At 50.8% G+C, this 14,777-nt stretch overlaps 1 protein-coding gene across 6 annotated transcripts in view; it reads right to left on the bottom strand.

The window, feature by feature from the left end:
- Positions 1 to 14,777, bottom strand: part of PHC2 (polyhomeotic homolog 2) — a 101,867-nt gene that overhangs the window by 2,570 nt on the left and 84,520 nt on the right. For all 6 annotated transcript variants that reach the window (XM_089896573.1, XM_089896571.1, XM_022575160.2 and 3 more), the window contains 5 exons: positions 7,294 to 7,496; positions 5,473 to 5,602; positions 4,525 to 4,639; positions 3,313 to 3,454; positions 2,085 to 2,361 (listed from right to left, as the gene is read on the bottom strand). In XM_089896573.1, the coding sequence (XP_089752699.1) occupies positions 2,085 to 2,361; positions 3,313 to 3,454; positions 4,525 to 4,639; positions 5,473 to 5,602; positions 7,294 to 7,496 (867 nt within the window). The remainder of the gene's footprint in view (positions 1 to 2,084; positions 2,362 to 3,312; positions 3,455 to 4,524; positions 4,640 to 5,472; positions 5,603 to 7,293; positions 7,497 to 14,777) is intronic.

The following is a 14,777-nucleotide window of genomic DNA, read 5'->3' as shown; positions in this document are numbered from 1 at the left end:
CAAATGATGCTAAAATTAAGAAATGGTTTCTAGGCAAAGACCAAATCCAGGACACAGTCAAAAAGACACAGTCTAAAGACGAAACTGCGGGGGTGACTTAAATCTTTTGTTAAGACCGCAGAAAGCTCTAAGGTGCCGCCTCAGAGAACTGTTGGATCAAACGCTCTCTCAGGATTTTATGGGCGTGCCTCACAGAGCCTCTCCATTCAACAGCCCAGCTCCTCAGACTGTTAAGGGCACTGTCCCTCGGCTTCAGAAGAAACCTAATGTGGAGTAAGGCTTGTCTTGAAGACATTGTTGGATAACATTCATAAAAAGCCCACAAAGAGTAAGAGAGAATCGTCTGGCAGAAACACTGCTCACATGGACGGAAAGGATCAGAGGTAATGTGAAATAAAAGCAGCAGGAAGTAGTTTGAGAAAACAACTCCACAGGCTGCCTTTCATGGGAAAGGAAGGATGACTCAGGGTGGAACCAAGAGCGAAAGAGAATCACTCCGGGCTTTGAGTCCTAACCAAGGAAATGCCAACACATGCCCTGGTATGGACTGGTGACTCCTGTAGCCTCCTGTGTTCTCCCTTCTTGAACGGGGCATCCTGAATGGGCACGTGTACCGTGGTTACCCAATGCCCATCCCACCATATCCTAGGTTTGTGGAGGGAAGTGGATAATCCGTTCCTCGTTCCCAGGTCTGCAGATTGAATCATCCCTGAGGAGCTGGACCCAGTGAGCCTCATCCGTGCCTGGACCTGTGTTAGATGCTGAGATCCTGGACCTCGAACCTCCGCTGTAATGGGATGAAACTTGTGGGGCCTCGGGTAGGCGTGAGGGTATTTTGCATGAGGGAGGAACATGAATCACTGGGGTGAACTATGGGCCTCCAAGTAGCTCCCAATAATCCTTGCTTCCCTTTCATGCTTTCATGAGTCCTCACAATGAATGGGGTGACCTGTGTGGTCAGCAAGATATTGTTGAAGTGACAGAATGTGATTTCTGAGGCTAGATCGTAAAGGGCATGGTGGGTGGCTTCCACCTTGCTCTCTTGGATCACCCCCTGGGGGGACAACTGGCTGCATGTCACGAGAACACTCAAGCGTGAGCGTTCTGAAGAGACCCGTGGGAGAGTGACCGAGGCCTCCTGCCAGCAGCCACACGCTCCCTGGGAAGCGTGTGAGTGAGGCACCCTGGCAGATCTGACAGCCCCAGGTGGCCCTTCACATGGCCTTGGCTGGCCTTGGCTGACATCCTCATCGCAACCTCCTAAGAATCCTCGTGGCAGAACTGCCCACCTAAACCGCTCCTGAATTCCTTACCCACAGGACCTGTGCGATAACAAACCTGGGGGATGCGGCAATAGATAATACGCTGGATTTGAGCCCAGTTCTGTTTAACTCCGAAGCCTGCTCTTAACCACTATATCCCACTCTGGTCTCTGAGTGAACGGGCTTATGGTCACCACTGCCTGACCTGGTCAGTGGCTGGGTGAGACTGGCAGAAGAAACAGTGGAGAAGCTCTGGTCCCGACGAGTGCAGCCGTGCAGATGGGAGGTCTTTCAAGGTTCATTTCTAGATCCTACCTTCGAGACCACCGGCACTGCGCACCCAGGGTCACGTGCAGCTACCGGCTCCTTTACATGCTTGCATGTCTCTGCTTAGGCTGCTCCCTGATGCCGTCTCTCCATCCGGCACAGGCCTGCTTGTCCACCGTCACTCAGTGTAAACGTTCTTCGTTCTAACGTTCTCCTTGACCGATTTCCTCCACTCCCACTTGACGCCCCTCCCAACTCGCCCCGGAGACACACAGGGTTGGTCAGGTCATCACCTTCACACAGGCCCCTCACCGAGCCCACAGATACGGCAGATTATAGCCACGGAACATTACAGTCGGTGCTCCATGCTAGAATGTGAGCTCTTACCAGCAGGCACCTCCTCCTACTCATCTCTGCCCCCCACCCCGCACCCCGTTCCTGAACCCAAGCCTCTCCTTGAACTGCCCGGTCTCTCCTGGTGGCGGCAGGTGAGGTCTCTCACACCCTCGCTTTCCTTGCTACTCCAGGCAGGCGTGGAACTTCCAAGGACCTTACCTGGCAGAGAGCGGATGAATTCGTAGACATCTTCCACATTCCATTTGGTGGGCTCGCTTGGCAGGAAGTGGTGCCCCATGCCCACCAGGTCCCGCATGTGCACGTCAGGGAGCTCCAGGTCCCGCTGGCCTTGTCGCCGGCGGGAGGTGGATGAGCTGGCTGAGATGGGTGACAGGGGCTCCTCGTAGCTTGAGTTGTCGGAGCAACGGCTGGAGTCTTCCTGGCTGTGTGTTAGCTGCAGTGCGGCAGCAACTGAGAGGGGCACAGTGCCTGCTGGCTGGGAACACAGAGAAACGGTTTTCTTCAGGATGGGGGCATAAAGCACCTCTAACAGAGCGCTGGGCAAAGGCAGGTATATTGTCCCTTTTCTACGTGGTCTGCTACTATGTATCTGAATTCGAGATCAAAAAGCCTCTTTTGCCATGTCCCCTCTCGGATCCTAAGCAGAGTCAGTGCCAGTACTGGAGCACGTACCACACTATGCTACAATGATCTGATTCTACGTCTGTTCTTTCCTCTAGATGTGGGGTTTTAACCAGGGCTCTGTGGGTTTAGGGGGATGGTCTGTAAACCACCTGAAATAGCATGTAAATTTTCTTGTGTGTGTCTATGTTGGACTGTAGCTTTCATCAGATTCTTAAAGAGGTTTATGGCCAAAACAATAACGATAAACAGCAAAATACACATAAGGTCTGAAGCATCATACTAGGCTCTGAGTTCCTGGAGCACAACTTAAGAGATTTAGTGCCTAACAGCTCCTGACGTACAGCCAGTGCTAAAACATACTTAATGAACAAATACCCACGTTCCTGGTAGAGACCTTCAAGGACTCAGTGCTCTGATGTTCAGAGAGGCAACAAGGAGGGGAAGTAAAGGGTGTCGGCTGCCTCTCACCTAGCCCTCCTCGGAAGGCAGGTGCTACCTGGGACAGCCTGTCTCTTCAGGCAGGGGAGCCCCGGAAGTCAAGGATGGAGGCAAACTGGAAGAAAGGGGTGAAGTCGGGGCAAGGTCACGGAGGAGGGAAAGTTGAAGCACCCATGGGTCTAAATGAAGGGACCTATGAAGGGACACGGGGAGACGGCTTGACCTGACAGATCATGAGAGATGAGAACGTGATGCAGCACTGATGCCAGCAGCGGAAAAGGACGGCGGGCATCCCGGGTCGTGTTAGGAAGGGAAGTTGGTGGGGACCCGAGAGCACGAGCTTCAGGCTCCGCCAGCCTCTCACCTGCTTCTTGGTATCCTTGGTAAGTGTTGGCAGACTGGCTTTGCTGGCCCGACGGCGGTTATGGGTTGTGGCTCCCGCCTTCTGCAGCTTGCTCCGGTCCGAGTGGAAAAGGCCCACTCGTTTGGTGCATCCCACATTGTACCTGCCAGAGCCAGGGGAACAAGGGTGGTCAGGGCAGTCGCAGGGCGAATGGCCCAGGAGGAGGAAGAGCAGCCAAGATACTTGGCAAAATCTGCGCCTGCCTCGTCGTCCCAGTCCTAAGTCCATCACTCAGTACTAGCTGTGTGGATCTGGGCAAGTCACTTAGCCCCTCAGTTTCCTTATCTAGCGCTGGGGAGGAGACCACTCACTTTCTGTAACCGGTCTGGCAATAACATAAGCTAACGTGTGCAAAGTGCCTGGCACAACTCGGATCACGGTAAGAACTCAGGGCTGCCACATTCCACTCCACGTATCACCGGGGCTGGGAAACTAGTGTCCTCCGTCCTGACGGAGGACAGCTTGGCAGAGCGTCACAAAGGTGCGGGAGGCCCTCCAGCGCAGCCTGCGGGGAGGGAGGGCTGCGGACAGCCCTACTCCAGCTGGTGTGCAGGGCGTCTCTGCCTGGGGCCTAGAGAGCTCCTCTCTTCTGGGGGCTCAGGCCTCTTCCCTCTCGGCACAAGGATCACTCCGGGCTTAGAGTCAGCAAGTCTAGATCCCCAGCTCGAAGGCTTTAGGCGCAATTACTTTTCCTTGGTGCCTCAGTTTCCTAACATGTATAAAGGGCATGATAGCAATACCTGCCCCACAGTATTACTCTGAAGATCAGATGGCATGATGCATATTAACACCCAGCACAGAGACTCACACACAGCCGGTCCACAGTAAACAACGTCGGTGTTTGCTGTGATCATCCGTCTTCCAAGCTGCGCGAACGCTCACAAAGGAAGCGTCTGTAGCCAGCGCAGTGGCTCTGGGCAAAGCTTCCGGTGGAGGCTTCGGTAAACCCTAAGGAGATGGGAGCTGCCAAGGGCGGGTGCCAGTGGGACCCAGGAGGGCCCGACAAGCTACATGCTGCTTCCTTCCCTTGGACCCTTGCCGCCTGCCCTGCTCTGCTCATGGGAGTTCTTTGGTGAATGAGTGACGGGATGCTGCTTCCAGGCAGGTCACGGAAATAAGGAGCTGCGTACCAAGGCGCAATCCCAAGAAAAGGGAAGGGGCTGAGGCTCTCACCTTTTTGCACAAGCCATGGAGCAGAAGCGCTTGGAACGCTTGAACTTGTAGGCAAAGTCCACCCGGCCACAGAGCTCACACTTGAGTTTAAGGGGAGTACCCTCCTCTTTGGATTCTGAAAAGCATGAAAATCGGTAAGCGCGGACAAGGAGTAGTCCCCACAGGACTGCCCACAGCCCCACCTTGGGCCACTGCTCTGTCCTGCCTGCAGCAGCGGCTTGGAGAGTGCCAAACTGCTTTGTCGCTATTTTTGGAAGGGCTGTGGTCTCACCCCGGAAAGTACCCGAAGGTGTCCAAAGACGGCCCCTGGACACCCAGCAGTTTCTGCTTCTAAGGACTATGAGGCAAAGCACGGGTGGGGAAGAACCAGCGGCCCTCTTTAGGACCCGGGAAGAGAGCAGGCGGCTCACAGGGAAAGCTTCAATGCTGTCACCACTGGTCTGGAACTACCCCGCCCTTCCCTTGAGGTGTCCAGTTGGCTGCCGGCCTGGGTAACAGAGCCCAGGACTTCTGCAGCCTACGTGGGCGTCCCATCCCGCCTCCACTTAGTCGGTGGCTCGTGTGGCAAGTGCAGCCCTCGCTGGCCCCCGTCCTGAGTGCAGGCTCCTGAGGCGGTAGAGGAAGGGCACGAGCCACCTGGGGCTGCTCCTGCAGGCCTACAACTGGCGAGTGACTCACGCGGGCAAAGCCGCTCTTGGAATCCTGGGGCTGGCAGGAGTGGGGCTGGAGACAGGCAGGGCACACTCAGTTCCCCAGGGGCAGGAACTGCCGTCCGTTTTCTAGGGACAGGGCTGAGCGGGCACAGGATAGGGCAGTCTGGTCAGCTGACATGTTCACATGCTCCCCGGCTCAGAGCCCCTCCGTGGATACTAGGAAAGGACCTTCCAGCCTTGCTGAGTCCTGTTCAGCCCCGCCAGAAGCCCCAGCATCCAGGGTCTGAGACGCTACCTTGCAGATAGGGCTCCTCCATCTCTGAGTCAGTGGTGGTGGTATGGTCCTGCTGCGGAAGTTTCTCAGGCAAGAACCCCTGTGCATACTTCTTCTTGAGATTCCCCACCAGCAGGGATGAGCGTCCCACCTAGGGGACAAGGCAACATGGAGGCCATGAGGGTCAGGTGGGCATGCTTCCTTGCCATCCAGCCTCATCAAAATTACATGTATAAAGCACCCAGGCACAGACGCCCGCCCCTGTATCACCATCCAGGTACACCCTGCTCAAGGCCTGTTTTGCTGTTTAGCTCAAGAGGCAAGATGCCGATGACCACCAAAGCACAGGGATGGAAATGGCTTCAACCCAGGACCAATGGATGGCTTAGGAGGTCAGGAGAATATCTACTTTTCCAAGCATCTAGGGGACAGAGATGGAGGCAGGGGTCAGGTTTCCCGCAGCACCAGGACAAGGGCCAGGCCCCAGCACTCACGCATCATGGGGCAGGAACACAGCTGAGGCTGTGTGTGACTGTATGTGTGACACACAGACCCAGCCGCCATTCCTGGATGCCTTACTGTTCTCTCCCTTACCACTGCCCTACCCGAGCCAGAGGGACAGGCAGCCACGGAGGAGAAGAGGAAAACGCGGACGCTGGGCCACACCGGAAAGCAAAGGCCCTCGGTGGTGCCAGGATCCCAGACTAGCTGATTCACTCTTTGGTGCACTCCCTTTGTTGCCTTTTGTGCAGGCCACCTGGTTGCCAGATCTCTTGGGCGATGCTGGGGCTGCTGTCCAATCAGCATCGATCCTGTGAGATCAGCTGGGTTCTGGAGCTTCTCTAGGGGGCCAAAGGGAGGACCTAGTCTAATGAGGGAAGGTATGTGACAGGGCTAGAGCTACTTATAGCTAAGGTGCCCCAGGCCTTGACCGACCTCCAGAGGGAAAGAGGACAAGAACCTGTCTTGGCATTTTTGTCTTTTGGCATTTTAGAAGGGCAGTCCACCCATCTCAGTTAAGCAAGCCCAGAGGCTTCGGCTGACTATTCACACCACTCGTGGATCCAAAGAATGTGCAAAAGATAGATGGCCTCCCATGAAGATGTTGTGTCTCTAACAGCCAGTTAAGTTTATCACGAGAGAGGCTGGAGTGCACCTGGCTCTGGGCTCTTCCCACCTAGAGAGCAGGCCACCTGTCTCACCAATTCACACTGTGCACTACTGGCTCTGGGTGCTGTTCTAATGAGCCATTTTCTTGATTCTTCTGTGTTTCCCCTTGGTCTTATGCTTTAATTGGAGACACTTGATGAAGTGCCCCTTTCTGGAGTGCCCCTCATTCACTCCCCTTTCAAGGCTCTGTCCCCAGAAAAGCAGCTTCAGGCTGTAACTCTGTTCGCTTGTCTTCCATTCAGATAGATCTTGAGAATTCTCTTCTACACAGCTTCCTTTTGCTCTCTAACCAGCCAACGTGTTGCCATTTGGGGGTTGTGGCATTCAAACCCGAATGCCAAAGTCCATCACCCTGCAGCACCAAATACCCCAATGTGAACCCCTTCTAACCAAGGGGTTCGCACTTCACACGGCTGAGTCTGTGTGGAAACTTCCAACCAAGGGGTCTTGCCAATTATTCTTAATCACTGACCCCTTCTGGACCTTAGGAAGACACTCAATCCTAGAAAGCAAATGGCTCTGATATTCCTTTGGGGGAAAATTAGCAAGGAAAGAGCAAATTTTTCACATTTTCAGAAATTTTACATGGAAATGTAAAGCTATTCTAATACACATCCAAAGTATACTTATTAAAAAAAAAAAAAAAAAGAGGGGAAAAGAAGTAGTCCGTACCGGGAAAGGCTCCGCCCCCTCCTGGATCACAAACCCTTCGATAACATGCGTCAGGATTTGGGGTTTCACAATGGCCTGTGGTGGTTTATTCTCACCATTCTGGGGGGCAGTGCCGGTGATGCTGGAGGCAGAGTTTCCGTTCCCTGAGGTCATGCCGGGGCTGCTGAGGTCGGTCAGTGCATGAACAATGCCCTGCCCTGTCTCTGTACAAGGGAAAGCAGGAAAACACAAGTGGGGGGGGGGGTGGTCAGAACCAGGTCTAGGCCAGTAGCAGAGCAGGGACTCAACACTGCCCGATGATGCAAACCAAGCAGTCCCCTCCCCCAGTGACCCATTCAAAAGTGGTACAGTCTCAGTGGACCCACCACCAAGTGAGACTACAGTCTGTTCTGCAACAATGCAGCTCATCCGCCAGCAGTGTTTTCTTAATTTCCCAACTGTGCTAAGAATAGTCCAACCAGGTTACACAGGCAAGAATTCTGCCTTTGAGGAGTTAAGACCTTGGTCAATATTGATCTGGACAAACAAGTTAACATTCTGCTCAAGGGAGAAAATGTATTCAAGGTGACATCTAAAACCAAGATGAAAAGCTGAACTAGGTATAGGGCTTGGGGCATGATGGGGTTTGGGGCAGAGAGGATAAATGAACCTTCTACGAGGTTCCTCAGGAAAGGGTTAGATTTTAAGCGTGCTGTGAAATGTCAAAGTACTGAACCCCATGTAAACATTTTAACACAGATCTGCCTAATCGGAGACTGGTTATTTGGGATCACTGCATTAAGACATGCGTGTATTCTGTTTCTCCACCGAGGAAGCCCCTAAGCAGAGCTGAGGTTTTCTATGCTGTTCCTGCAGGTCTCCTGCTCCCAATCAAGCCTCTTGTCCAGTTCTCAGCTCCACATCCAATCTGATTCTCAGCCAACCACAGACTCCTTCCCTCCAAGGAGAGCCTTGCTTAAGATTTCCTCTCCACGGGCCTGCCAGCCTTTCTCTGAAGAGCCTGACAGAGCTCCAGTAAGTATGATGAGGTGCCTTTACAGAACCACACCACAAGGGACCCCCTTTCCTCCACTCCAAACAGTACCTCTCCTGAGTTGTTTCACTGTTTTAGAAGCAACTTTCCTCTCTTCACTTTTTTAACTCTTTCCCCACCCCCCCTTCCCAGGGCCATTCTCTACCACCGCCAACTGTGTGAAGCTGGGGTTGCCTTTAACCTGGAACTTCCTAAAAAAAAAGAAAGAAGAAAAGAAAGAAAAAGCCATTTCTTTATTGCAACAAGCCTACTGACAGTAAGCATAACCCAGTGTGAATGTATGTATTACACACTTTAAAAAGAATTTCAGTATATTTATTAGCTAAGTAATTTTTGCACAAAATTTATATGAAGATGCTCTTATTTCATGTTAAAGATCTAAAAATCCCACCACAGAACAGGAATTCACGATGCCTAATTATGTGGCATGGAGAAATCAAAACTCATTTTAGAAAAGGTTTATAACCGGCTCATTTTCTTACTAGTAGTCCTAATGTGCAGTAAACGGGGGTAAATCTTTTTTGTTAAAAAAAACAGTTGGCCATGACACATGCCTTCAGTACTCAGACCTCTGTAATTCAACTATAATAAATTTCAGAGCTGAGCAGGAGTTACCTAAGAGATGTGATTAATGAGATTTTTTTAAAATTAATTTTTTTGGAGACACAGTCATACCAGCAAGTTAGAAAAATTCGTTTACGTGTTTATAGTCCTTTGAAAAAAATTGTTTGACATTTTTGACCTTTCTATAGGGATGGAAAATTTCTCCGTTAGAATCAGTCTTTCTAAAATTGTAAAGGTGTTTGGGAACTAGAAAAAAAAAAATCTTTCCTTAACAATCCATGAATAACTAGGAGGACTGAGTTAATTATACAATCAATCAAATTAAGTTTCTTTGCTTTTAAATTTTAAATATTTCAGTCTATATTTACATAATTATATTTTTGCTTGTATATTTTAAAGTATTTTAAATATGCAAAGAAACAATCTGTATTTTATTTAAAATAATGAATAAATGTTGTTAAAATAGAAAGCTTACTATGTAAGTTAAAATCCTATTTTTAGATGATGGCTATTCCCCTCTGATTAGAGCCTAGTAAAATATTCCCTGGCTTCGCTAATGAGCTACTGTACAGATTATAGAATCACAAGATTAGAAAGTCTTGTTCAGCCCCTTACCAATGCTTGACCCTTCCCTATAACAGCCCCACCCAGTGATTTTCTGGCATTTGTTTAAATACCTCTAATGACAAAGGAACTCACTACCTCTGAAGTAGTCTGTTCCCAACTTGGGCAGTTCAATTAATAAGTTCTTCCTTGTAATGAGTCAAAAATCTATCTTCTGTTAATTTCTGTCCACTTACCCTGGTTCTATTCCTTAGGACCACACAGAACAAGGCTAATCTTATTTGTATAATGGGCAAAAACACAGGCTTAGACCTGGCTTAGAGACTGGTCTCTATCACTCAAGTGGATTAGGGACAAGTCCTCTTCTGTCTCTGACCCTTGGTTTCTCCAGCTGTAAAATACAGACAATAATAAGACCTACCCTTTAGTGTTGCTACAAGGACTAAATGAGAAAATGAATAGCAATGCAGTGCTAGCACACTGGGAAACACTCAAGAAATGCTCTCGGTGTCATGAAGGATGTCACTTATGAGCCCAGTTTACGTTCTCTCCTCCAGGCCACACTCCCTCTGCTCCTTTGACGACTTCTTATATAAAAGGTTGCAAATTCATCATCACCCTAGGTCTTCTTTGCCAGCATCTTTTAAAGTCAGGTACTCCGTCAATAGTAACATAATATATCAAGTGTATTGATCCAAGAGATCCTGTTGGTTAAGTGTTTTGTTTTGTTTCTTTCGAACACAATCTCGTTCCTCGCTGAGAGCACAGATGGAGGGCAATGAGTGACTCCCTTGTTTTAGTTTATCATACTTCTATGGAATTAATCCATTCTCCTCTGAATTCTGGGATCATGCCCACCTCCCTCTTTTCACTGATATTTATCACCGAACAGCTGCTGATACCCTGTCTCCTTTCATGGGATCTCTCCAACCTTGTTCGACTCTTCTCCTTGCCCCCTCTACCCCCTTCCCTCCTGTCGCTCAGATCTGTGCCTACTAACGTACACTGCAGGACGAGGCGGGGGCTCCTGAGGTCAGAGTCCTTCCTCGTGCCAAATACAGGAGCCAACAGAGACATTCACGAGCTCAGAGGCTACAGAGCCAATACTTAACTCTGGGAGGAAAAAGACTTTTTGGGAATCTAAGTTTTTAAAAAAGGATCTTATTAAGCAAGAGAACAAACTAATAAACCCCTTCACCACAACATTATAAGCTATCACTCTCCACTATACCTCTGGGCCAGGTTACAGGAGACACAGAATCCAAGGGACGGAAGGGAGAGCGTTTTACGACTGTACAAAGGTCTGCAGCTACTTCGCTTTGCAGTCATCTTGTAGGCAATACCTTATCGTGTGCTTTAGTCACAGAGGAGTCTGGGCTATTTCTGGAATGACCATATACAATCTCACCCCCTGCCAAGCTCAGCACACTGAGATTAATTTAATCTGCTTCCCGTTCTCCCAGACTGCTTTGCAGCCTGCTTAAGGGAAAGCAGCTTAAACTTGCAGAAACCTGCCCTGTTGGCCCTGAGGCCAGATGGAAGACAGAGACAAAGAAATTCTCTATCTTTGGAATTCTTCCTTACTCAATTCCCTTGACCAGTCCCGGGGCTGTAAGTGCTGCCGGGTTGCCCACAGGTCTCAAATGCCTTCATACAGAGTTAGCTACCTGGATCTGAAAGGTGGAGGCCAGGACACCCTGAGTAGGAGAGGCTGCAGGAGGGAAATAAAGCCAAGCTTCAGTGGTGGTGGTGGAAGGGGGAAGTAGAATCTAGCCTTCAATTGAAGCTGACCACAAAGGGCTAAGTATTTGGATCAGAATGAACAAAACAATGTGTTCTGGGGGAGTTGTTACATAACATAGGCCTCAACCTTGTAGGTCGCTTCTCAATCTGGTCTCACAGGCGCTGGCAGAAACAGCCCTTATAGGGACTGGATTAAAATAGGAAGGACCCCTCCAGTGGCCCAGTTTGTGAAATTATCTGCTACAGGGCTGGTCTCCTCTGCTAGGCAAAGCAGGTGCCGTTAGGTGGGGGCTGTCTCAGTCTCATCTGTATCTTCAGGGCTAACCCAGCGTCCAATATATAATAGCCATTTAACGGCTGCTGAGCTGAAGCATGGGGAACCCGTGGGCTCCGTCTTCACTCTTGACCAGCGTACAGATCTCCTTACTCTTCCAACAGCAACCGGTCACCAGCTGAGACTGGCACATCACTTTCTGAGGTGATAATGACGAGAGGGAGCAGCTGGGCTGGTGCCTGCCTACGGGGGTGGCATTTCTGGGTACCTGGCTATAAAGAAGAATGAGAGCTATTCCTTAGCCCAGTTCTTCCTGTTTGAGTGAGGATTTCCTCAGCAGAAGGGAGATACAGCATTAAATTGGCCCTAAAGGCTGCAGCTCTGGGTTCCCTGGTCCCTTTGAAACACTGATGCTGGCTCCAGGCATTTGGAAAGGCGTGATGACCTCTAGAGGCAGAGGCCGGAGACGCCTATAAAAACAGCCCCACCCCCGGGGCCAGGAGGTAGGTGCCCAGAGAGGCCGAGCTTTCCTGACCACTGAGGACAGAGGTCAGGCTGGCTCCAGCCACGCACCATCTGGGCCGCTTCGGAACCAGTTATGGTGCTCTTTACAAGCACAGGTAAGGCAAAAATCGTCAGTTATGCTGAAATATCGTTCAGTACTAACATTTATTGTGGGTATTTCAGATGACCTGGCCACTCATTCTATCTGCCCCTAAAATAAGTCGCCTTGAAGACCTGACTTCAGAGGAAATGAAGGGCAAGCAGAGCCTCTCCCTCTACCCTTCAACGTGGCCAGTAGCTATTTCCACTTTCTCCAGACATGAGGAGAAAGGGGTATTTTAATTTACAAGACTTCTAACTACCCTTGCTTGGCAGCAGCAGGAGAAAGACAAAGCTAATGAAGTTAATAAAGGATTCAAGGAAGCAGAATAGGTGATAACATGGATCATTTGCCTGCAACAAATTCTGCTCGACAAATGGCAAAACAAGGTCGCTTATACAACACAGAGCGTTCTCTCCAGGCCCCTGGCTCTGAAGTCCGGCTCACTGTGCCTGAGCTTAGCAGGCCAGTCACGTGGCCAGGAGGGGTGACAGCAGGATTCCTAAACAACTGCCTGCTCTAGAGAGACCCTGAGGGGAGCACCTGCAAAGTGACGCCCAGGGAAGCCACATCCCAGACAGGGAGCAGCTGACACAGACCAGATGCACCTGGTGCTAACACAGCACGGCAAGCTGAGGGCTGAGCCCTCTGGAAAGGCTGTGGCCTCCCTTTACAATCTCATTAGTTATATTTGGGCCCCTAAAGAAATCAGTGCTGCTCTGAAAGTGAGGGAGGTAAGATATCTCATTAAGCACCAATTTGTTGAAAGAAAGAGAGACAGAGGGAAAGAGAGAGAGGGGGCGGGGAGGGGAGGGGAGGGGGAGGGGGAGGGGGAGAGGGAGGGGGAGAGGGAGGGGGGAGAGAGGGGAGAGAGAGGGAAGGAGGAATGGCGGCTCTGTCCTGGGACCCTGACAGAGTATTCCATTAAAGAGATTCATTTGGTTAACAACCTGCTTTAAAATGCAAATATACACCTGTGGCCATTCACACCTGGCTGTGAATCACTTAGAGAAGCAGATAGCTTTCCTCCCAATTTAGGGATGAGGTTTGGTGGGAGGACTGGGGCATGAAGAGTGGATGTTTTGGATCGGGGGACTAGATCACAGAGGACTGGAGTTAGAAGGGCCTTGGGTCTAACATCTTAATTTCCCAGAGGAGGAAAAGGGTGTATAGTTAAAAGTGTGCATTTTAGAATCAAGGCAAGAGTGGGTACCACCTAATTTGGAAGAGAGTACCTTCTGAAACAAGCACAAAAGAAGCCCTTAGAGAGGTGGGAAAATTGTAGGCCCCTTCCCACCCAGGGTCCCTCCTGAGAACCAGAAGGCTGGAGGTACCAATGCCAGATGCTTGGAGCGTTTGCAATTCTGCCAAGGACCGAATTACTGTCAGACCCACGAAAAGCCCCTGGCTCCCGGACGCACAGCAGGCCGTGGCTGTCTCACACAGGTGCCCTCATCACCCTGCCCCTCGGAGCACTTCTGCTCTTAGGGGCCTCTCCCGAGAGGGAAGAAAGGGCTGTGACAGGAGGATCCCTTTGGGGCGCTTTGCCGAGTCACAGGAGGGCAAGGCCCTGGCTCCATACCTGGTGCCTGCCAGGGAGGTGGCGGCCCAATGAAAGGGAAGCTGGGCCAGGTTGCCTCAGACGCGCCTCGGTGTCACTGCGGAGCGACCTTGTTGAGTCTGGGTTAAGAGGACTGGAGAGCAGACAGGCTTCCTGGATCCTAAGCATCTGGGTCTGGCAGGGGGGGGCGCCTCCTCCTCCCTGGCGGCCATTACCATACAGCTGACTCTCAGGCTGTCTCTTAGGACACCGGCAGAGAGAGCGGGCCTTCTGACTCACCCACACTCCCCAGCTAAAGTGTACATAAGCTGAATTGTAAACAGCTGAACGTTTTCCAAGCTGCCACCCCCCAGCTCTGGAGGAAAAAAATCAATGGAGCGACAGCCAGCCGCCCCCGCGCGGCTCGGACAGGAGCCAGGGGGGATTTCCAAACAGCTGCAGCACTGCTGCCGGGCCCAGGCTGAAGACCAGGTCCCGCTCAGCAGCAGCACCTGCGGCTGGTCAACGTGTGATGGCTCACAAGCCGCAGGGAGCCAGGGACAGAGTTCAAAAAAAGCTCTGCAAGGGCTGCGGTCGAGGGCTCCCAGATATCCTAACATCACAGTTCTCTAGCAGAAGCTGTGATTTCACAAGGCAAAAGGTCTGGAACCAACAGGAGAGGCTCTCCGCTAGAGACATCAGGATCACAGGAGACAAGAGGGAAAATGGCAGAGTGGAAAGGCCACCAGCACTGGGGCAGACCTGGGTTCATACTCTGGTTCCATCTTTGATTACCTGTGTAGCTAGCTTCAAGCACTTGGTACCTGCTCTGCACCTTAGTTTCTCCGTCTATAAAAATGACAGTCATGCTGCTTACCTTGCAGGGTTACAGGGAATGTTAGAGTTTATATATGTAAAATGCCTGGCACTGGTTACATTTAGAAGCTGTGCTACCCAGCAGTTAAGACTGGGATCAGAAAGACCCTATGCTTAAATCCTAGTCTGTAATCCCAGGCAAGTTACTCTAGGCCTCAGTTTCCTCATCTGTAAAATGGGGTACTTATCTCTGTCCCACATGGCTGTGGTAAGGATTAAATAAGACACTGCAGTTACGACACAGTGGAAGAGGCCTGACATGGCTATTGGAGGGCTCCCATCACTG

This window comes from Delphinapterus leucas, chromosome 1, assembly GCF_059928025.1.
Source record: "Delphinapterus leucas isolate spDelLeu-1000000601 "Yukka" chromosome 1, BTC_Dleu_Yukka2, whole genome shotgun sequence".
Taxonomy (NCBI): domain Eukaryota; kingdom Metazoa; phylum Chordata; class Mammalia; order Artiodactyla; family Monodontidae; genus Delphinapterus; species Delphinapterus leucas.
The sequence above is the reverse complement of the archived record's forward strand: the minus strand, read 5'-3'. Positions and strand labels throughout refer to the sequence as shown.